Genomic DNA, 21517 nt, shown 5'->3' on the forward strand with positions numbered 1-21517 from the left:
CAGTATTGTGGCCACTTGGGAGAATGGAACCCCCACTTGGGTCATTAAAAAATCAAGCTAGATATTGGGTTTCTAACTGACTGCAATGTGGGTGAGGGGGTGGGGCATGCCATTGGGGAGCTCCAAGACTCCCACTCAGACTTCAATAAGAGCAGCTTCACATTTTTAAACATCAGTTTTACCTGTTCTACTTCCACGTAACATTTCATTTGAAGTGTTCTGCTAAGGAAAAAACAAAATTGAAGACTGCTTCCTAGAATCTTTTGCAAAATGTGATATCTGTATGAATGTTGGATAATGATGGATATTGGGTCTGTCTTGGTAATCTGAGTGAGTGAAATTTAACTCTGAACAAGACACTTTGGTTTTTCCTAGTTCAGTATCACACTTCTGTTTTCAGAAGTTGGAGTAATTTTTAGCACTTGAAGAATAGATACTATCAAATTACTGATTGGAATTATATTTAAAATTTTCCTCTAAGCTTAAAACTTAGGGCATTTAGGCTGGGCACAGTGGCTCACGCCTGTAATCCCAGCACTTGAGGAGGCCAAGGCGGATCACTTGAGGTTGGGAGTTCGAGACCAGCCTGGCCAACATGGTGAAACCCCTTCTCTGTTAAAAATACAAAAATTAGCTGGGCCTGCGCCTGTATTTCTACTTGGGAGGCTGAGGCAGGAGAATCTCTTGAATCCAGGAGGCAGAGGTTGCAGTGAGCTGAGATTGAGCCATTGCATTCCAGCCTGGGCAACAGAGCAAGTCTCTGTCTAAAAAATAAAAAAAAAATTTTTGAAAATCAAAAACTTAGGGTATTTAGAATTAACACCTTTTTTTTTTTTTTTTTTTTTTGAGATGGAGTCTCACTCCGTTGCCCAGGCTGAAGTGAAGTGGTATGATCTTGGCTCACTGCAACCTTTGCCTCTTGGGCTCAAGCGATTCTCATGTATCAGCCTCCTGAGTAGCTGGGATTACAAGATGATGTGCCACCATGCCTGGTTAAATTTTATATTTTTAGTAGAGACAGGGTTTCACCATGTTGGCCAGGCTGATCTCAAACTCCTGGCCTTCAGTGATCCACCCGCCTCGGCCTCCCAAAGCATTGGGATTATAGGCATGAGCCACCGTGTCTGGCCTTAGGTATTTACACTCTTAAGTCATGTAATGTGGTTGAGGAGTATAAGGAAGAATCTCATTGTAACAACTCACATTTTTAGCTCACTTAATCCTTATGGTAACTTGATGTGGTAGATATTATCCCCACTTTACAGATGAGGAAACTAAGGCTGGGAGATTGTGACTTGCTGATGAGTACACGAGTATAAATAGAAAGAGCTGAGACTGATTCAAATTTTCTTTTTTTTTTTTTTTGAGACGGAGTCTTGCTCTGTCACCCAGGCTGGAGTGCAGTGGCACAATCTCGGCTCACTGCAAGCTCCGCCTCCTGGGTTCATGCAATTCTCCTGCCTCAGCCTCCTGAGTAGCTGGGACTACAGGCGCCCACCAACACGCCCGGCTAATTTTTTGTATTTTTAGTAGAGATGGAGTTTCACCGTGTTAGCCAGGATGGTCTTGATCTCCTGACCTCGTGATCCGCCCACCTCAGCCTCCCAAAGTGCTGGGATTACAGGCATGAGCCACTGTGCCCAGCCCAGATTTTCTGGTTTGAAGTCAACTGCTCCTTCCATGTCTCAGTATGGTTCTAAGTCTGCCTCGGGCCTGAGGTGATGAGATAGTGGGGAAGCCTTCACACCACCTCACTTCCTCTTAAAACAGAGATCTTATTGTTACCAGTTTTATATGTTGAGGTTCTGTGTAAGGTTTTTTCTTGAAAACCACTGTGCCACACTGAGCCTCTACTTCTACTATCACTACCCCCTTCACTTAAGGAGCAGGAAATCCTAGGTACTCTTGGTGACTCTTGGTGTAAGTTGATTGGTTTTTTTTTTCCCCTCCAGAATAGCTGGATGGTTAATAGATATTTTTCTTTTTTCTTTTCTTTTATTTCATTTTATTTATTATTATTATTTTTGAGATAGGCTGGAGTACAGTGGCATGATCTGGGCTCACTGTAACCTCTGCCTCCCAAGTTCAAGTGATTCTCATGCCTCAACCTCCTGAGTAGCTGGGATTACAGGTGTCCGCCACCACGCCCAGCTAATTTTTTTTTTTGAGATGGAGTCTCGCTGTCTCACCTAGGCTAGAGTGCAATGGCGCGATCTTGGCTCACTGCAACCTCTGTCTCCCAGGTTCACGCAATTCTTCTGCTTCAGCCTCCTGAGTAGCTGGGATTACAGGCGCCTGCCACCATGCCCATCTCATTTTTGTATTATTAGTAGAGATGGGGTTTCACCATGTTGGCCAGGCTGGTCTCAAACTCCTGACCTTAGGTGATCTGCCTACCTTGGCCTCCCAAAGTGCTGGGATTACAGTCATGAGCCACCACGCCTGGCCTAATTTTTTTGTAATTTTATTAGAGGCAGGGTTTTGCCATATTGCCCATGCTGGTCTCAAACTTCTGGCCTCAAGTGATCTGCCCACCTTGGCCTCCCAAAGTGATGGGATTACAGGCATGAGCCACCATGCCTAGCCTTCTTTTATTTTTAACAGATATTTTTGAGCTTGGTTTATTTTCCACACATAATGTTGCATATTTCTCTGTTTCAACCTTCCAAACACAATTTTCCATTACCTAGACAAGCATGATACAGTATGGTTTTCATAGGAACTTAGCCATATTATGAACAGGGATCAAATAAAATCCTCAACCTGCAGAGTAGAAATGCTTGTCAGCCAATTTGAGTTCTTTGAGCTCAGGAGCTTCCCATAGTTGTTTAGGTCACAAACGATCAATATGCAAGGACTTGCTTCTTCCTTGATTAGAAGTCCTTATTGACTTAAATTTACCAGCAATTCAAAATATGCAGTTGATTGGTCTTATCCCCACTCTTCAGGTTGTACTGGGAAGGTGAGCTGCAGTTCACCCTGAAGGTGCGGTTTTGGCCTTTCAGGCTATTTTTTTCCCCCTCAAATATGGACTAAGCATAAATGTAGTTTTGAAGCTAAAAATTAGAGCCTACTTTAAATAGTTCTCAAAAAAAAATTATCATTTGATTGGGCACAGTCTCTTATGCGTGCCTTCACCTTGCAAGAAGCTCAGAAGGTAGGCCCGGGCACGGTGGCTCATGCATGTAATCCCAGTACTTTGGGATGCTGAGGTGGGCAGATCACCTGAGGTCAGGAATTCAAGACCAGCCTGGCCAACATGATGAAACCCCGTCTCTACTAAAAATACAAAAAATGAGCCGGGCGTTGTGGCAGGCACCTGTAATCCCAGCTACTCAGGAGGCTGAGGCAGGAGAATCACTTGAACCCGGGAGGCAGAGGCTGCAGTGAGCTGAGATTGCGTGCCACTGCACTCCACCTGGGGGATAGAGCAAGACTCTGTCTCAAAAAAAAAAAAAAAAAAAAAAAGCTCAGATGGTATATTTATTCATATGCACCACTTTTCATTCCTAGTAAGAATGTGCCTGTGGCTTGGAATGACAATATAGAGGTAGTGTCAAATTGCTGTTATGTTTCTTTGGCTGCAAATTCTCCTTGCATTCCAGGGTTGAAAGTACGGAACTTTTCTTTTTCTAAAAAACAAGACATTGTGGAAAGAGACCACTGCTATGTTGTTTTTCAGAGAGGGCTTGAAAGTTTCAGCTTTTCACTTGGTTCCTGAGATGTAGATTTGAAGGATTGTAACCTAGAGCAGACTTTGAAAGTTATAGGTTACAAGCCGGGCATGGTGGCTAGAACACCTGTAATCCCAGCACTTCGGGAGGCCAAGGTGGGCGGATCACTTGAGGCCAGGAGTTTGAGACCAGCCTGGGCAACCTGGCAAATCCCCATCTCTACCAAAAATACAAAAATTAGCTTGGCATGGTGGTGCGCATCTGTAATCCCAGTTACTCGGGAGGCTAATACATGAGAATCGCTTGAGCCCAGGAGATGGAGGTTGCAGTGAGCCGAGATCACGCCACTGTACTGCAGCCTGGGCGACAGAGGGAAACTGTCTCCAAAAAAAGAAAAAATATATATAAGTTATAAAACATAAAGTAATCTTCCCACCTCTTAAAAGAAGTTGTATATCTCTGCTATGGCTTGTTGATAAGCTTAGGGCCCCTCAAAGATAACACAACTGATCATAGTTGTTCACTGTATTTTCAAGGCTCCACTGAGGAACTAATTTCCTATTTTTCATGTTAATTTTAGATACGTAGAACGTCCTCTGAACTCCCAATCTGTTTTTCAGAACCGTTTTATAAGGTACTTTTACAGAACAGCAAGAGGCTAAGGGCTATAGGCAAATGTGTAGTGTTTATTTTATTTGGAGTCTCGCTCCGTCACCCAGGATGGGGTGCAGTGGCTCGGTCTTGGCTCACTGCAACCTCCGCCTCCCGAGGTCAAGCGATTCTCCTGCCTCAGCCTCCCCAGTAGCTGGGATTATAGGTGCCTGCCAGCACGCCTGTCTAATTTTTGTATTTTTAGCAGAGACGGGGTTTCCCCATGTTGCCCAGGCTGGAAATGTGTAGAAATATTATCTTTTCTTCCAGGCTTAATTTTTTGCATTACACCTTTCAGTTTTATTCAGCCTGTTTTGAGTCTCATGACTGTTCACGTCTGTCAAGAAGACTCTATTAGTTATAGAACATATGCAGCCTTCCTAAACTATGAAGAGTATTTCTCTGTCTCTAAGAGCAGTCATCTGCATATAGCCCAAACCGTCTTAGGGTATGTGTGTGTATATGTATGTGTTTGGGGGTTAGGGAACACGATCTTTAGTAGCCAGTTTTTGTGACCATTTACGTTACTTCTATGCACTAGTGACTTGGTTTCTTTGCTCTTTCCAGGTAAATATGCAGAGGACATTTTTGGAGAGCTCTTTACTCAGGCAAATACCTTTGCCTCTCGGGTAAGCTCCCTTGCTGAGAGGGTCGACCGACTACAAGTTAAAGTCACTCAGCTGGATCCCAAGGAAGAAGAAGGTAAGAAAGCTGAGCTCAGCATTTGCAGGTTCTGCTGAGCAGTTTTGTAGAATTTTTTTTCCCTGATTTATTTAAAAAAAAAAAAAACGTGAGGAGAGAAATCACAGAGACCTATAGAGTTTTGCTTTGAAATCACACAAGCCTGAGTGCTGGAAAGAACCTTTTTAGCTCCACCACACCCCCATGCACTCCTTTCTCCCATTCCCCCAATTCCTTCTTTCTCAAATTTCCCCTCCCTCAATCGTATTTTGCTACCATAAAAGTACTTGGAAGATTCATTCCTCCTAAGGAGAGGCCTGCTAGATCTGGCCACATAGTAAACCTTTGTGTTGCCTCATTTTGTTCAGTCTTGAAACGACTGGGCTGCTGACAGCCTTGTGGGGCTTCCCCAGAGGGGGAGGGAAAAAAAAAGCCTGGCTGCGGACAGCCGCAGCCAAGAAGTGCAGCAGCTGAGGCCTCTCCGACTGGTGTGACTCAGTGTTTGCTCAAATAGCCTGTCGTCCATTTTCTAACGCCTTCCATCTTCTCTCAGTGTCACTGCAAGGAATCAACACCCGAAAAGCCTTCAGAAGTTCCACCATTCAAGACCAGAAGCTTTTTGACAGAAACTCTCTCCCAGTGCCTGTCTTAGAAACATACAATACCTGTGATACTCCTCCCCCTCTCAACAATCTTACCCCTTACAGGTAATGGCTGGCTAGTTCCTCCCTTTTTCAACCTATGGTTTAATAACACTAGATTTTTTTTTGTCTGAAGCGGTTGTTTCCATCAGAGGATTGTATCTAAAAGCTTACTGCCTACCCCAAAGTTGTGGTAGTTTGTGTGGCAGCAGAAACTAAAATTCACACCATAAAAATTGTCACTTATTATTGTTTGGTTTCTGAAATTCATAGTGAGTATAATACATATTGAAAGTTTACTGTAACCATTGCATGCTACAGAGTTTAATTTCATATAAGCCAGGTCCATCTTGGATTCCATCCAAGGAGTTTAGTTATTATAGAACCAAAAGGACTTTGTTACAAGGCGGTCCTACAGCATGGATCCCAGGGGCAACATTCTAGCAAGGCTCCCACTTACTTGGAAACCACTAGATTACCAGATGTTTGGGTGTGTTAGTGGGGCCAGCCTCTTGGACTGGCTGCTCTGGGCCCAAAGGGGTCTTTCCAAAGCTTAAGGAGTAATTCGCATTCTTCCAAATGAGCATCGTTCACTTTGTTTTGAACATCCTTTGGACATTTCCTTCTGTAAGGACCTACTCTGCTGTGCCTGGACTTGAAAAAGAAGGTAGCCTTATAGACAACTTAAAGCCCCTCTCCTCTAGTGGTTTGGTAGTTTTGTCATCCTGCAAAAAACCACTGAAGAGGGGCAGAAGGCGAATATTTATCTTGCTTACACCCATACATATCTTTGGAGCAGGTAAAAAGTAATTACAGATAGCTGGAGGCAGATGTCTTCTATCAGACATGTGTACACTGCAAGGTAGAGTGTGTGTGTGTGTACCCACGTGAAATTCAAGGACACCAGTCGGATTCAGGGAGCCTTCTCACACAGATATAAAGTACATGGCATCTGTCCTTCATTTTACTTGTAAAATTATGTTTGCCCCTTGGCTTTCAAAGGGACCAGCATAGCAGGACAGAGGTTTGACTCTGCAGCCTCCGTTATTGAGTCTAGTTGGGTTTGGGCAGAGGGGTTGTGGGGCAGAAAGGGGTCATACAACTGATAATATTGTAGCGAGTATAACATAGGGTTTGTGTGGTGAGATTGCATAAACAAATGATATTAGGAGAATTTTATTCTTCAGTTAATGGTATTTTTCTTTTTAGCATACAGTGTCAGAATTAGCGTGGCCTCTCAGTTATCTGAACTTGGTCTAACAGAAATGAGTGGTGGTGTATCTAACTCAGGAGACGATTTAATATAGAAATTATTAATGTTTGATTTGGAAGTGCTTTCTGTGTTGTGATAGGATTGGAGGGTAGGGAATAGAATTGCCTTTCCAGTTCTTTTTAGTTCAGAATAATGTTAAGATAAATGTTCACTCCTAAGCACATCCTTTCTGGATAGTGAGAGGACCTTATCCATGTCAAAATGCAAGATTCCAACTAGGACCATTGAATCTGGCAGATAGCCCTTATATGGATACTAAGTAGTTTACTCTGTCCCACTGGCACAGCCATTAATTAGAAGCTGGTGATTAAACCTTGTGGTCTTACAACAGCTGGCCATCTTTTCTCACTGGAGCCCTCTTGTGGTTGGGGTGTATGTGGATGCTGAGCTGTTCTAGAAGGGAGCAAGAAGGTGGAGTGCTGTGGTTGGTTTTCTGTGTGTGCAGAGAAATAACAGCTGTAAACACACACTTTTCACGTATATATGTGTACATATGCATACACATGAACTCCCACATGTGCACACAGGTTTCCGGTGGGTGGGAAGCTACTGATGCTTCCTAGAGAGTCCTTGGGGAACTGGTGGGAAAAGAGGAACCAGTGGTAGAAATCCCCTCTGATGTACCAGGAAATCCGAATATCCTCAGAGAGATCTCTGTGGCCATGCAGATCATCAGAAGTAATCAGGATCCCTGCTGCTATCACCTGTACTTGCCCTGACAATGCAAATTCATCTACCAGGAATTGAAAGTAAGGCTAAGGTTCTTAAAAAGTCTGATAAGTAGAGAGGTGCCATTTGGGGGCATTGAAATGCTGGTATGGGAGAGGAGGTATGCAATCGATTCAAATGACTTCTTGATTCCTTGGTGTAAAAACTGCTAACTGGTAGGTGTTTGGAATATTGGATTTGGTTGGGAGCTCATCTGTCTACTGACAGCTACTTGTCTTCATTTCTATCCCAGGGACGATGGAAAAGAGGCACTCAAATTCTACACAGACCCTTCATACTTCTTTGATCTTTGGAAGGAGAAGATGCTGCAGGACACCAAGGATATCATGAAAGAGAAGAGAAAGCATAGGGTGAGGGGAAAGGGGCCTCTGTTCTCCACATCAGTAGGCACGATTGTGGAGGGGGATAAAAAGGAAGCCAGTGTTATGTGAAGTAATCATTTCAAGTGGCTGCTTGCTTGGATGCCAGGTGAAACTCTTAAAAAAATGTGTCCACACCAAGCACAACCAAGATGAAAGTATAAATCATACCAAAAATGTGTTTGTTCCCCCCAGTGCTATTAACAATTGAGTATATTCAGGCTGAGTTTTAGAAATTGACTTTTCTATTCACCATTTATTTCTCTTGCAATTTGCACCTGACTCTGCTGGACACTCAAGCTAGGCTAGTCCCTTCTCCACTAGTTTTGCAGCTCATTTCTCAGAGATCAGCACAAGGTTCTGCAGTGTTTGATTTGCAACAGGAGCAGTTTAATGCCTTCGCTACGGGCTGGGCGGGGCTAGGGTGGGGGGATATATGTAGGTTTTGAAGATTCTCCCTCCCCATAGACTCTTCCTGGTATGTATGTGACCTACCAGTTGCAACCTCAGTCCCATTAGCCTGGCTGCCAGGAGGGCCAAGAGAGTGCCAGGGGCAAGAGCAGCTGCACAGGCGGAAAAATTCTTCATTGATTTTTGTTTTGTTTTGTTTTGTTTAAACTATTTCCTTATATGTGCCCCAGATAACTGCAGGTCTCATTACATCTCATCTCTCTTGACTGACCTTTGGGGCTGAGCAAATAATAAATAGCTGTTTACTAACATCTAGCAATTAGAGCTTTTCAAAAATGTGAATGAGTTATCCAAAGAGGAAGTGGGGTTCCCGTTGCTGGAGGCATTTGAGTGTGGGATTGAGCAAATGTTTCACCCGGGGATGGTTTGGATTAGATGGCCTCTGGGTCACTTCAAACCCAGTAATTCTGTAAGTTCTGTAGTTATTGTATGTTGTCTAGGCAGATTATCTCTTAGATACGCATCCATGAAGATGGGTAGAATTTTAATGAAGAACTTGGAAAATATTCTACAAAGACCTTCCTGTTCCTTTTCATTATAGAAAGAAAAGAAAGATAATCCAAATCGAGGGAATGTAAACCCGCGTAAAATCAAGACACGTAAGGAAGAGTGGGAGAAAATGAAGATGGGGCAAGAATTTGTGGAGTCCAAAGAAAAGCTGGGGACTTCTGGGTAGGTAATGCCTTTGTACTGTTGGTAGCATTCTTTGAAGGGGCTGGGGACAACAGTCTGACAGCTCTGGTGTGACACCTTTCACACCCCCTGAAGTCTGTCTCTGTGGCTTAGATCAATACCACTGTTAATCAGCTACTTTAAAGTGCATCCATCTGGTGATGAAAATTTGCTAAATAAATCAAGAGATTCAGCAATTTAAATGAGGTGATTGGAGTGGTCTGGAAAAGAAAGCCCATGGCTCCTAGTGCCCTTACTCTGCGAGATACACATCTAAGGGCCCCAGAGGAAAGACTGGAAAGGGAAGAAAAGTGGTCTTGGGAATCCTTTGCCTCCAGAGCATTGATTTGAAGGTCATGCCTAAGAACTGGGCATTTCACTCTCAGGGCTGGGGAGGGCTAGGCAAGAAAGCTGTTCACATCACCAAAGCAACTTTTCAGTCAGCCTTTGTCAGTCATGGGAGAGAAGCTAGCCAAGGGACTGAATGCAGACCTCATAGACAGTGTGGGAAAGGTTGCTCGGCCAGTATTGAGGCTATATATCTCTGTGGAGAAGTAAGAGGTGTCAGTCTGACCCCATTTCCCAATACCAAATCACACTGGAGGTTTAAAGGGGGAAAAAGATGGTTTTAAAGCTTGGTTTGATGCTTATCCTGGTGTCTGACCTGGTTGACATTCAAAGCCAAGTCACCATGACTGCTTGGCATGAATGTCGCCCTGGTTTTTTCTCTAAATACACTGCATCATGGCTGTCAGAGAACCATGCCAGCCCATGCTGGGTGTCTAGGAATGATAAAAGGAAAGAGTTGAGTTGTTCTTGCTTTTAGAAATAACTCTACCATGAAAATCTTGACTTTTAAAAATCTTGACACTTCTGACACTTGTTCTTCGTGGATTAAGAGATCTGCTTTAAAGAGTGATGAAGATGGTGAAAGGAAAAAATGAACCTTTTTCTCTACTGGGAAATCAGCCCTGAGGGTACCTTCATTACCTTCACCTCCCAGTAAAGGGGGACATTTTGTTCCACGGACCAATCCTGTTCAGACAGGCACTTGTCATAGGTTCAGTGACTCTAAGGCCAGAAGCTTATGTGTTCAGAATGCCAGCTACCCATGTGTGTCTTCTTTTTGTGGAGTAGGAAGATGAGGATTTGCCTTCCATTTTCCTGTTGTCCAGGCGGTTTGGAGTTGGGGCTTCATGGTTAGTCTATCTGGACATGCCTGTTGGTGAACCTATAAAGAGACGTGCCAAGGCTCCAGGGCTCCAGGCCTTGGGGATTTTCCACATCAGAGCATCTTTTGATTCAGTTAGTTTTCTCCAACTCTGTTCTCCCTGGGGTCTGTTTTAGATGAGTTCTTTAGATCCCAACAATGGTGGAAAGAGGGGGAGGTGGAGCAGAGCAGGCCAGATTTTGCTAGCTGATGCTTGGTGTATTTGTGCTTGTTTGAAGTTTTGTTGTTGTTCACCCAGAACAAATTCACCCAAGGCCCAGTGCACTGAGGGACAGGTTTTCATGAGACAAGCCCTAGCACGCTACTTTAATCGTCAGCTCATTTTGTTTGATAAGAGACCTGGCAGAAAGACCACATTTACTACCACATAGCACCCTGCATTCATCCTCAGCTTGATTTTGCAATCCAGTGCCTCCTTGGCCTTCGAGCTCTCCAGAGGCTTGCTGACCTCAAAATCAGGCTGTGTGCCAGTCACGTGTTTGCAGCTCACTAGCCTCTGAGACTTGGCTTCACATTTGTCACAGGACAGACTTTGGGATTCAGGTATATCTGCACCTGACACTGGGGAGAGAATTTAAAAGAACTGCTGGGTTTGACAAGGCCAACACTGGGCAAGGAACAGCATGGTTTTGATAATCTGGGTTGAATCCTGTTACTACAAACAATTCAGCATAAATATCTGGGATATATTTGACAATAGAATATTTAGTCTTAAAATAAAATTTCAGTGTAACAGAAAATATGTGGGAAATATACCTATTTTACTTCTCCCTAATAGCTTTTGTATCAAATGCATTTTTGTAGTACCTTTTAAGAAGAAAAAACCCACTCAGGCTCTTTAAATGACAGTTTTTGGCATTCGGTTCATTGTCAGGTATCCACCCACTTTGGTGTACCAGAATGGCAGCATTGGCTGTGTTGAAAACGTGGATGCAAGTAGCTATCCGCCACCACCACAGTCAGACTCTGCTTCTTCACCTTCTCCTTCCTTCTCCGAGGACAACTTGCCTCCTCCACCAGCAGAATTCAGGTAAATGGTGGTACCTACTCCATCCACTATTGGTAGTTATACACTTGAGAACAAAAGAATGGACCAGGAGCAGTGGCTCACGCCTGTAATCCCAGCTCTTTGGGAGGCCAAGGTGGGAGGATCTCGTGAGGCCAAAAGTTCAAGACCAGTCTGGGTAACATAGCAAGACTTCATCCCTACTAAAAATCAAGAAAATTAGCCAAGCATGGTGGCAAACGCCTGTGGTCCCATCTACTCAGGAGACTGAGGTGGGAGGATCGCTTGAGCCTGGGAGGTTAAGCCTGCAGTGAGCCATGATCATGCCACTGCACTCTAGCCTGAGTGACAGAGCGAGACCAAAAACAAAAACAAACAAAAAAAAAGAGTTAAAACCCTAGGTCAGGACCACTAAAATAACTTCAAACAAGACTGTCTAGATAATAGAAATAATTAACACTGTATGTATATGTTGCTTAATTCTCATAGGAGTCCTCTTTTGAGGTAGGTACTGTTACTATCCCCATGTTACAGTGAGTAAACTGAGGCACAGAGGGGTCAATGAAATGACCCAAAGGTCACAGCCAGTAAGGGCAGAGCCCTGATTGGTCAGTTGAACTCCAGAACCTATATTCTTAACTACTCCTGTTTTGCCTATACCCAAACAAATGGAAATCACCAGCTTCTTTCTTGTTTTTTCCTTAACTTTATTTTATTTATTTATTTATTTATTTTTGAGACGGAGTCTCACTCTGTCACCCAGGCTGGAGTGCAATGGCGCGATCTTGGCTAACTGCAAGCTCCGCCTCCCGGGTTCACGCCATTCTCTTGCCTTAGCCTCTCGAGTAGCTGGGACTACAGGCACCCACCACCACGCCCAGCTAATTTTTTGTATTTTTAGTAGAGACGGGGTTTCACCGTGTTAGCCAGGATGGTCTCGATCTCCTGACCTCGTGATCCGCCCACCTCGGCCTCCCAAAGTGCTGGGATTACAGGCATGAGCCACCATGCCCAGCCTTTTCCTTAGCTTTAACTCATCATGAAATGAAGTGGTACAATCTGCTGTCCATGATATAGTTAGCAGTTACCTTGCCCAGTTGTCTAGGAACCTAGCATAGAGTCACTTCCTCTTAGTGCTTCTGGTTAGTTTCACTGCTGTGTCAAATCTCCAGAAACAATGAAACAAAGGGAAAAGGGGGATGAAACTCCAAATTCGTCCATTTTGATATTTGTGCATGTCCCTGGCAGAGGTGTACAGTGGAAGTGTTAGGCAGTAATGACTGAAAAGAGATCTGAGAATTGTTTAGATTGCACTGTTTTCTCCGTTACTTTTGTCCTTTCTGATGCCTGATAAATGAGAGCTTTGAAAGGTGCACTTTTCTCCTTGGGTACTTCTTAATTAGAAATTGAGTATGTTGAGGACCCCTCGGATGGAGACCTAAAGCTGTGCTGTCCTCCTTCTCTCCCCTCATTCTTCTTGGCCCTAGAAACCATTAATCCCAAATCTCCTTCTGCTTCCCAAATCACTTCCTGCTGGTGGCCCTGTCAGATGCAGCTAAGGCTGGAAGGTCTGTGGAAAATTCCAAAATGTCTGCTTTCCTAAGGAGTAGCTGTTAGTGCAGGGTAGATACAAAGGTGGAAAAAGAAAACCTTCAGCTTCACACATGGCCTGAGACCTTGCAGCTGCAGCCGAGCAAATCTGATCCCAGGAGAGGTGTAGCTTTAATCCTCTTTCAGGCCTGGGTCAGGAGTCTGGTGGCACATTCATTTCCCATCTCTGCAGATTCTCGGATTGAGATTCATTCTCTCTCAAGATTTCCCCACATGAGCACTGAAGATGCATTCACCTAAATCTATATCCCACTCAGGTGTGGTCAGCCTGGCTTGGGTTTCCTGCCCTCTCCAATGCTGGTGAATGTTAATAGCCTGAGAAACAGAGCCTAGTGTGTGGGTGGTGTTTGAATTTTTATTCCAGTTCTTTCTTGCATGCACCCTTAAACTGGCTCCAGGATTAAACTAGCAACTGCCATGGACCATCCTTCTTAGAGAAGGGGAGGGAAGGTGCCTTCCCCTTAGAGCTGGAAAGGCAGAGGGGGCCGAAGAGATGTCTCAGCTAGCCTGTACCTGATAGAGGAATCTCAAGTCCACTTCTTGCAGGTAGTTTTACTCAATCTGTCTATCCTCCTCTACTGGTGGGAAGCTCATTACCTTAAAAGGCTGCTTATTTCATTATTGGTCTGTTAATGACCATCTGTAGGCTTTTCTTTCTGTTTAAGTGAAAGTGAAATGGTATAGTCAACCAAGATAAACCTCGGCCTGTAGACAAGGCTAACTGTAGATAGGTGTCTGCATTCTAAGGGTGATGGTGAGTCTTTTTTTCTTTGGCCTTTTAGTTACCCAGTGGACAACCAAAGAGGATCTGGTTTGGCTGGACCCAAAAGATCCAGTGTGGTCAGCCCAAGCCATCCACCACCAGCTCCTCCTCTAGGCTCTCCACCAGGCCCTAAACCCGGGTTTGCTCCACCACCTGCCCCTCCGCCACCTCCGCCTCCAATGATAGGCATCCCACCTCCACCACCGCCTGTAGGATTTGGGTCTCCAGGGACGCCTCCACCACCCTCACCCCCATCTTTCCCACCTCACCCTGATTTTGCTGCCCCTCCACCTCCTCCTCCACCACCAGCAGCTGACTACCCAACTCTGCCACCACCTCCCTTGTCCCAGCCAACAGGAGGAGCACCTCCTCCTCCCCCTCCTCCTCCTCCTCCGGGGCCCCCTCCTCCCCCTTTCACTGGTGCAGATGGCCAGCCTGCTATACCACCACCGCTTTCTGATACCACCAAGCCCAAGTCCTCCTTGCCTGCCGTGAGCGATGCCCGTAGCGACCTGCTTTCAGCCATCCGTCAAGGTAAATTTCAATGGTGGGTTTGGGACTGTGGAGCCTTGTCTTTCTGAAGCTGGGATGACTGATTGGGGGATGGGTGAGGGGGTCCCTGTGCCCTTCCCAGGAAACGGCTTTCATTGGGTGGGGAGAGATTGGGACATTAGGCCTGGGAGCAGCCTGAGAAAAGGCTTCACCCTAAAAATATGGAGATTTAGATTTCTTTCCACCTTGGTTTAAAGTAAAGGATTCTTTTCTTCTTTTTTTTTTGTGGGGGACGGAGTCTGGCTCTTTCGCCCAGGCTGGAGTGCAGTGGCTCAATCTCGGCTCACTGCAAGCTCTGCCTCCGGGTTCACGCCATTCTCCTGCCTCAGCCTCCGGAGTAGCTGGTACTACAGGCGCCCACCACCACGCCCGGCTAATTTTTTTGTATTTTTAGTAGAGATGGAGTTTCACCGTGTTAGCCAGGATGGTCTTGATCTCCTGACCTCGTGATCCGCCCGCCTCGGCCTCCCAAAGTGCTGGGATTACAGGCGTGAGCCACCGCGCCCGGCCAAAGTAAAGGATTCTTAAGCTGGGATCTTTGAAGTCCTTGGGAAATATATGCTTATGTGTGTTTGCATGCATTTTTTTTTCCTTGGGGAAGGATCCCCATTTTTCATCAGTTTCTCCGAAGGGTTTTGTGCCTTCGGAAAAAAACAAGAATCACTGTCCTAGTGGGTCCTTGTTCAGCTGGACTCAGCAACCCCCCAGCCTTCTCCACTGCTCTGCCCTTCATGTCTTCCTTCCTTGCCCCCTGCCCTCTTTCTAACTCCTTTTTTCTCCCATTTTCTTTTATCTCCTCTTTTCTCCTCTTCCCTCCCCTCCCCTTTCCTCCCCCTTCATCATCTCACCCTCCTGGAACATTGGAGCATTTATTCTATCAGGGGCCAGGTCTGGTCCCAAGGTGTTATCGTGGTTTGTTCTGTTTGTGATCCTCAAAAAACTTCTAATCTAGAGAGGACAGTCTATGGCAGCTGAGCCCCATTATAATTGATGGAATTGGGCAGGCTGAGGGTCTGCTAGATGGAATGTGGTGGCTGCTCCCCACTTCAAAGCCTTATGAGAAGTCCTCACCAGCCTGAAAGTGTGTAAACCAGAAAGGACAGCAGGCTGCCTTTCAGACACACCTGTGACATCAGGGCCATCAATTTCATAAACTCATCTTCTTCTGCTTTTCCATAACAACCTTCTTTTTCTCTATCCTTTCCAATACCACTTACCCATTGGTGGCCACTCCCTCTTACCCAGTTCCAGATGGATTCCAAGGCTGAGGACACGCCTTCCTCACCCTTCTGTCTCTTTGCCACTAGGTTTTCAGCTGCGCAGGGTTGAGGAGCAGCGGGAACAAGAGAAGCGGGATGTTGTGGGCAATGACGTGGCCACCATCTTGTCTCGTCGCATTGCTGTTGAGTACAGTGACTCAGAAGATGACTCCTCTGAATTTGATGAGGACGACTGGTCCGATTAACTCTTTCTGCCTGCTGCCCACCTTCTTTTTCTTTCCTTCCTACCTGCCTTCTTTGATGCCAACCCCAACAGACCCGTAGGGGGAGAAAAGGGAGGAAAAAAGTAATTTTAAGGGGCCAAAGCTTTCCCTGAAGCAACCAAAGATATATCCAAGTGCTTCCTCCAAGTCAACATGTATTTCCTCTCCCCATTTTCAGGCCCTGTGGGGCTCCTGAGGTTCAGTAGCTGGGATGTTCCCTCTTTCCTTCAAGTGCCTGTTGCATATTGAAAGGAAGGAGAAATCCCAAAGCAGATTCCTTTGATCGGGTTTCTGTTGGAGATGAGGCCTTCCCTTAGGAGCCATATTCAACTACAGCCTTCTAAAACCTGTGCCCTCAGCCACTTCGAATGCCAGCCACCTTCTGGTTCTAAAACGGGGAGTGGTCTGAATGAACACAGCTGACCCCTTTCCCGTGCACTGAAAGGGCAGAGTAGGCCGAAGGGTCCAACGGCCAGACTGCCTCACCGTCTGCCCTAATCAGCAGGGTGGGCCTGCCTTTTGCTAAGCGATCTCTATGCCTGGGATGCCCTTTATTCCAGGAGGCATCAAGCCTCTAAAGAATGTCTCACCTCCTCTGCCCAAAAATGATGCCTTTCTGTAGGCTGGTGTTGTTGCCTCCCTCCCAGGATCCCTTTGGTGAGTATGGTGTTCAGGATGCACCACCACCACCTCTAGATACCTTCAGGCAACACAGCCCAGTTTTAACCTCTAGTATCCATGACCAAACTGTCCCTGACACATGAGGACAGGGGCCTCTTCTGGCTGTCAGGAGCAAAGCCTGAAGACTTGGAGCTGCAGGACTGGAAGAACAGTGGAGCCCCGTGGGTCTCACCCTTTAAGGATGCTGAGGCCTAGAGATGGGAAGTGACTTGCTCAAGGTCACACAATTGGATAGTGACATAGCTAGAGCACAGAGTTCCTGATTCCAAGTCACCTGTGCTTTCTGGGACCAAAGAATGGGCACCTGCTGGAGTCCGGGCAGAGCTTTCTCAGTTGTATTGCTACTCCAGACCTCACCATAGGTTGGGGTCCCAGTAGGAAGGCTCAGGGTCTGTGCCAGCCCTGTCGGTGCTGCTTAGACCTTCATAGCCTCTCTTGTCATTCTTTGTTGCCCCTTTTCTGTCACCAGCCAACCACATAGCCTTGGGACCAGCCTCTCTGGGGGACCAGAAGTAGTGAGAGAGGAAGGGGATAGGCAGCTTTGACAGGTGCTGTTTTCAATTCCACTGCAACTCCTCCCCCTTTTATTTCCCCAATTTAAACAAAGATTCTGCCAACTGTGGAAACTTCAGTCCCTCAGGCTGGCAGCCATGCCAGTACCTGCCTGGGGTGGGGGGGTGCCTGGCAGCCATGAAGCAGGCTGAAAGGCAGAGGGGCTCCAGGTCCTGTTTCCAGCTCCCCTCACTGCACATGGTGAAGCTCCCTCCCTCCCTCCCTCCCCGCTTTTCCCAGAGCTAATACACAGGTGCTATTATTCAGAAAAAAACTGGTCAGCTCTAGCCAACAGTGAGGTTTCTTTTCTTCTGCCCTAACTATTGTGTAGCCTCTTATGCTGAAATCGGCTTCTGCTGGCTTCTCCGGCTTTCAGAGCCCTGAAACAAAGAGAAACAGGATCTGTCCCTACCCAGCACAGCAAATGGTTGTAGTAATTGCCAAAGCCCTCATAAAGCCCTCCGGCTTGAGGAGAGAGTGCATAGTCATGGGTTCTGCCTCTGTGCCCTTGCTGGCCGCTTCTCCTCTGCCTTCTTTCCTGGAACTCAGGGTGTGGGGACTGAGCCTGTAGGGGACAGCATGCCCTCTTGCTGTGGCCACTCCCAAGTGTGCCCTCTTCCCTCTTTACACATCAGGTGTCTCTGGCACAGGACTTGGCACTAAGCCCCATGCTGAGACACCAGGCTATGTGGGCCCCCACCTTGTTTCCCAGCCTGCACCTTAGAAGCCGAAGGTGCTTTCATCAGAACCCTAAAATGGTCGTTGAAGGCGCCTGGGCCGCAGCCCAGCAGTAGTTGGAGAGGCAGGCAGAGGGCAGTGGTTCTCCCAAATAGGAGACCTGGGGCCTGGCCAGGCCAGGGTTTGGGCCTAATGGCTTTGACTAAATTACCCCCATCCTCCTTGCCCGGAAAAGGGAGAGCTAGAGCCACTCACTGTCATTCTGCTCTGACCTTGAAGGGGGTGGTGTTGGCCTGGCTTCTGGAATGGACTGAGTCCATCGTGGAAAGGGCTGGGGGCAGGAGGAGGTGGGGAGGGGCACTGCCTGCGGAAGGTAGGATTAGATCATTAGCTCAGTGACCTCCTAGGGTTTCGATGTGCTATGTTCTCATCCTACAGTTGGTTTGGTAATGATCTGCAAGTCCCGGAGAGCAACAGCACAGCTCTGCCTGACGCTCTCATTAAAATCTATGCAGCCAAGCTCGGCACTTTGTAGCAGCCGGCCTTGCGAAGCCTCCTCAGCTCGGGGGGCCGGGGACCCAGTGAGCCGAGAGGCCCTCTGGGCTCCACTTATGCATATGCACCAAAAAAAAAAAAAGGCTTCTTTAGACCCAGAGCCCTTTAAGATGATAAAGGACCCAATGCAGGTAATCCTGTTTTTGGACTCACGTAATGTAGAATGCAAAGTTTAGTGATTATTTAATCTGGGCCTAAGCTAGTGAGAGTATGGAACAATGGCCCATAAGGACTCCTAAGCGCTGAAGCCAAGGAGCCTCCTCCCTTCCTGGTTCACCCCGCCCAAGGGACCTGCCCCCATTCCTGTGGCCCTGGGGCCCAGCTTCCAATAGTGTCAGAAGCGACTTGTGGCTTTGCCTTGGTTGTGAGATGGGTACATTCCAAAGGAGCAGCCTAGGGGAGGGGGCAGGCTCAGCCAGCCCTTGGAGGCTAAGAGCAGCTGGCCCAGGCTCCAGCTCGCCTCCAGTGGAAGCCCGAGTGCCCTCAGAAACGACCCTGGCCAATGTCAACGCAGAGCCGAGGCGGTGTTGTCAGGGCTAATGTGAAATCTCTTCCCGTGGCGCCCATCCTCTGACTCTGCAGTGCCAGCTTGGACAGATTGAGGTCTCTGTGGCTTTGGTGACCCTGCTTAAGCATTCCCACCGTGTCCCAGCTCTGCTCTAGGACTGCCTCCCACTGCGGCCCCTCACCTGACCTCAGGGCATGGGGAGGGAGGGAGCCAGTGCTCCAAGGCCAGGGGGCTTTGCTCATGAGAGATGTCAGGCTTCCTGGGGGCATCAGGCTTTGAGCCCTGCTGGGGTCCAACTGACCTGGGACCAGGTGTCGCGCAGAGATGTGCCTCATTCTGTGCCTCCTACCGTGTTCCCTTTAACTGTGCCTCAGTGTGGGTTAGGGAACAATTTTGTTATTGTATTAAGTTTATTCAGTTAATTCACTTGAGGAACTAACCAGTTTTTACTTTCTGTCTAGAATGATATACATGTAGTAGAGTAAGCCATAATGCTCCCAAAGTGCCTTGTTTTCTCTGATACAAACATATTTATAAGGACATATTCCTGTGGGTTCTTGGGTGTGTTTGCCACATCAAGATTTTAGGGAAGGGGGGTATATGTGTAGTAGGGATGCCGTTTGAAAACAGGCACTCTTCCCCTGAGGATGGGAAAGGAGCTCTTCAGTTGGAGATCTAGGCAGTGGGTTAAGCCAGACCCCTAAAGTGACCCTTTCCTCTTCTGCCCTATTCTTCTCAGACCCTCAGAAAGACATCCAATTTTTTAAAATCCCTGTAGCTCCAAGCCTGGTCTCATTTGCTTCCCTGCCAGGCTCATCGTGTGTATACCACATTTGTGCCCCACTGACCTGAAGGTTCCATGTAACTGTATACACATGAATACTTAAATGCCAACATTTAAAATAATTTGATAAAGTCTTTGTAGCCACTCAACCACCTCTGGTGTTTGTGGTATTGTTTTAATGGGACAAGAGATTAGAAGGAAATGACACTAACAGCCACAGGTGGTGGCCAGAGCTCAGGAGGGGCTCCAGTGTGGGTGGGCCTAAAGGGCAGGAGGCTTTTGGGTGTGGAAAATGCACTGTGTGCAGAGGTGGAGAAGGCTGGAAACCATTTCAGTTTAGGAGGAGACCCAGGTTGGAGGACCTGCAGACCCAGATACCCAGTCCCCTTCTCACCATGAGAAAGGGGGTGTGCTGGGGCCTCAGGAGACAATCTGCTGGCAACTGTTTGCATCAGGCAGGAGAGGAGTACAGGCTGAATGCTGATGCTGCGCCCAACATCTGGCCGGCATCTTGTCTGCCTCTCAGACCCAAGCAACTTACCTTAAACAGAACGATTTACAATGGAATCCGATAAAAGGTTTAGGCTGCTGCACGCCCCTTCTCCTGCCTGAGGAAGGCAAGGGGGCTGGGTTTGTATTCTGACCCAAAAAATGACCTACCCAGGAAGCAACGGTTGTTCCGAGCACAGCTGCTGCGGGTAACTGTCCCTGGGGGTAATTTATGAGCAGACACCCAGTTCCGGGCCCAGCAGACACAGTGTAGTGGCCCCCGGGAGAGGGGCGGGAGCAGAGTTGGTGACTGCGGGTCACGCCTGCTGTTCGGAGAGAGAGTCACCCACTGGCATCCCAGGAGAGGGGGCAGAAGTTTTGAATTGTCAGCAACTGCTGCGCCAGCCGCTCTGAGCTCATCGCTGGAGGTGGTGGTGCAGAGAAGGGGGCCGTGGAGCCAGTTCGCCCTTGCAGAGCCCCTTTGCTCCACCCGCCTGCTCAGGCCTGTGTTTAGTCAGCACTTGGCTTCCCTAGGCCGGTGACTGACAGGCAGCCAGACACCCGCCCTGGCAGAAGACAAAATGGTGGTTCGGGAGCCGCCCTTGCTAGGGAATTGGAGGGAAGGAATGTGGCTCTGGGAAGCAAGAGGCCTGAGCTTGAATTGTGGCCCTGCCACTCGGAAGCTGTGACCCTGTGCAAGTCGCTTCACTTCCTTGGGCTGATCCTGAGAAGAATAAGCATTTATTGAGCGCCCACTACCTGCCAAAGACTGCATATCTTTTATTTCATTCTTAAGAGGCAAGGGTCCCCCATTTTACACAGAAGAGAAACAGATTCACAGTTGCCTAAGATCACATAGCTGGCCAGGAACAGAACGTGGTTCAAACACAGGCCTCTCTCTAGCCAGAGCCCAATGCTCTGTTTACCATGCAACTGAAACAGCTTAAGAGTCTCCATCCAAAATCATTGAGGGCTTTAACGTTGTAGGGAGCCTGTTAAAGGTTTCCATTCTTACCTGCCCCACTCCCTAGTGCCCAGTTTTATAAGGGCAGTGAACGGTGATGGTCATTTTTGCTCTTGCTTTGAAATCAAGTGAGCTTGGCTGAGGGCCTGGCTATCCCAGACCTTTAGAGCAGGAAGTGCCTGCACCCTTGGCTACCTAAGAAGAAAGTGGGTTCCCTATAGGTATGGGCTGGGGCTTCACAGAGACACGTGAGTGGGCACACGAGGACCGGTGCACATATCGTGCACAGATCCCTGTTGTTTGCACAAGGACACAAACCAGCACATGATTTCAGGAACCCATAATCGCAGGCAGCCCTCACACATTCCTCAGGAGCCGCCCTCCCTACTTGCTGCCTCCACCAGTTCCTCACTGCCCCCTCCTGGCTGCCCAGTGGCCAGGGCAACCTGGCACCATTTCCTGGAAGTTCTGCTCAGGGCTAGTTGTCAACTAGTTCCCTCCTAGATCAT

The 21517-nt window shown here is 47.3% G+C and overlaps 1 protein-coding gene across 2 annotated transcripts in view; it reads left to right on the forward strand.

The window, feature by feature from the left end:
* The window catches only part of WASF2 (WASP family member 2), an 84809-nt gene extending 65105 nt beyond the window's left edge, over positions 1 to 19704 (forward strand). For both annotated transcript variants that reach the window (XM_003828070.6, XM_034959185.3), the window contains exons 3-9: positions 4893 to 5027; positions 5560 to 5713; positions 7882 to 7999; positions 9021 to 9151; positions 11257 to 11412; positions 13782 to 14296; positions 15622 to 19704. In XM_003828070.6, the coding sequence (XP_003828118.1) occupies positions 4893 to 5027; positions 5560 to 5713; positions 7882 to 7999; positions 9021 to 9151; positions 11257 to 11412; positions 13782 to 14296; positions 15622 to 15779 (1367 nt within the window). In that variant the 3' untranslated portion in view covers positions 15780 to 19704. The remainder of the gene's footprint in view (positions 1 to 4892; positions 5028 to 5559; positions 5714 to 7881; positions 8000 to 9020; positions 9152 to 11256; positions 11413 to 13781; positions 14297 to 15621) is intronic.
* Positions 19705 to 21517: the final 1813 nt, after the last annotated feature.

The sequence above is a fragment of the Pan paniscus genome, chromosome 1 (genome assembly GCF_029289425.2).
Source record: "Pan paniscus chromosome 1, NHGRI_mPanPan1-v2.0_pri, whole genome shotgun sequence".
In the NCBI taxonomy this organism is placed as follows: Eukaryota; Metazoa; Chordata; class Mammalia; order Primates; family Hominidae; genus Pan; species Pan paniscus.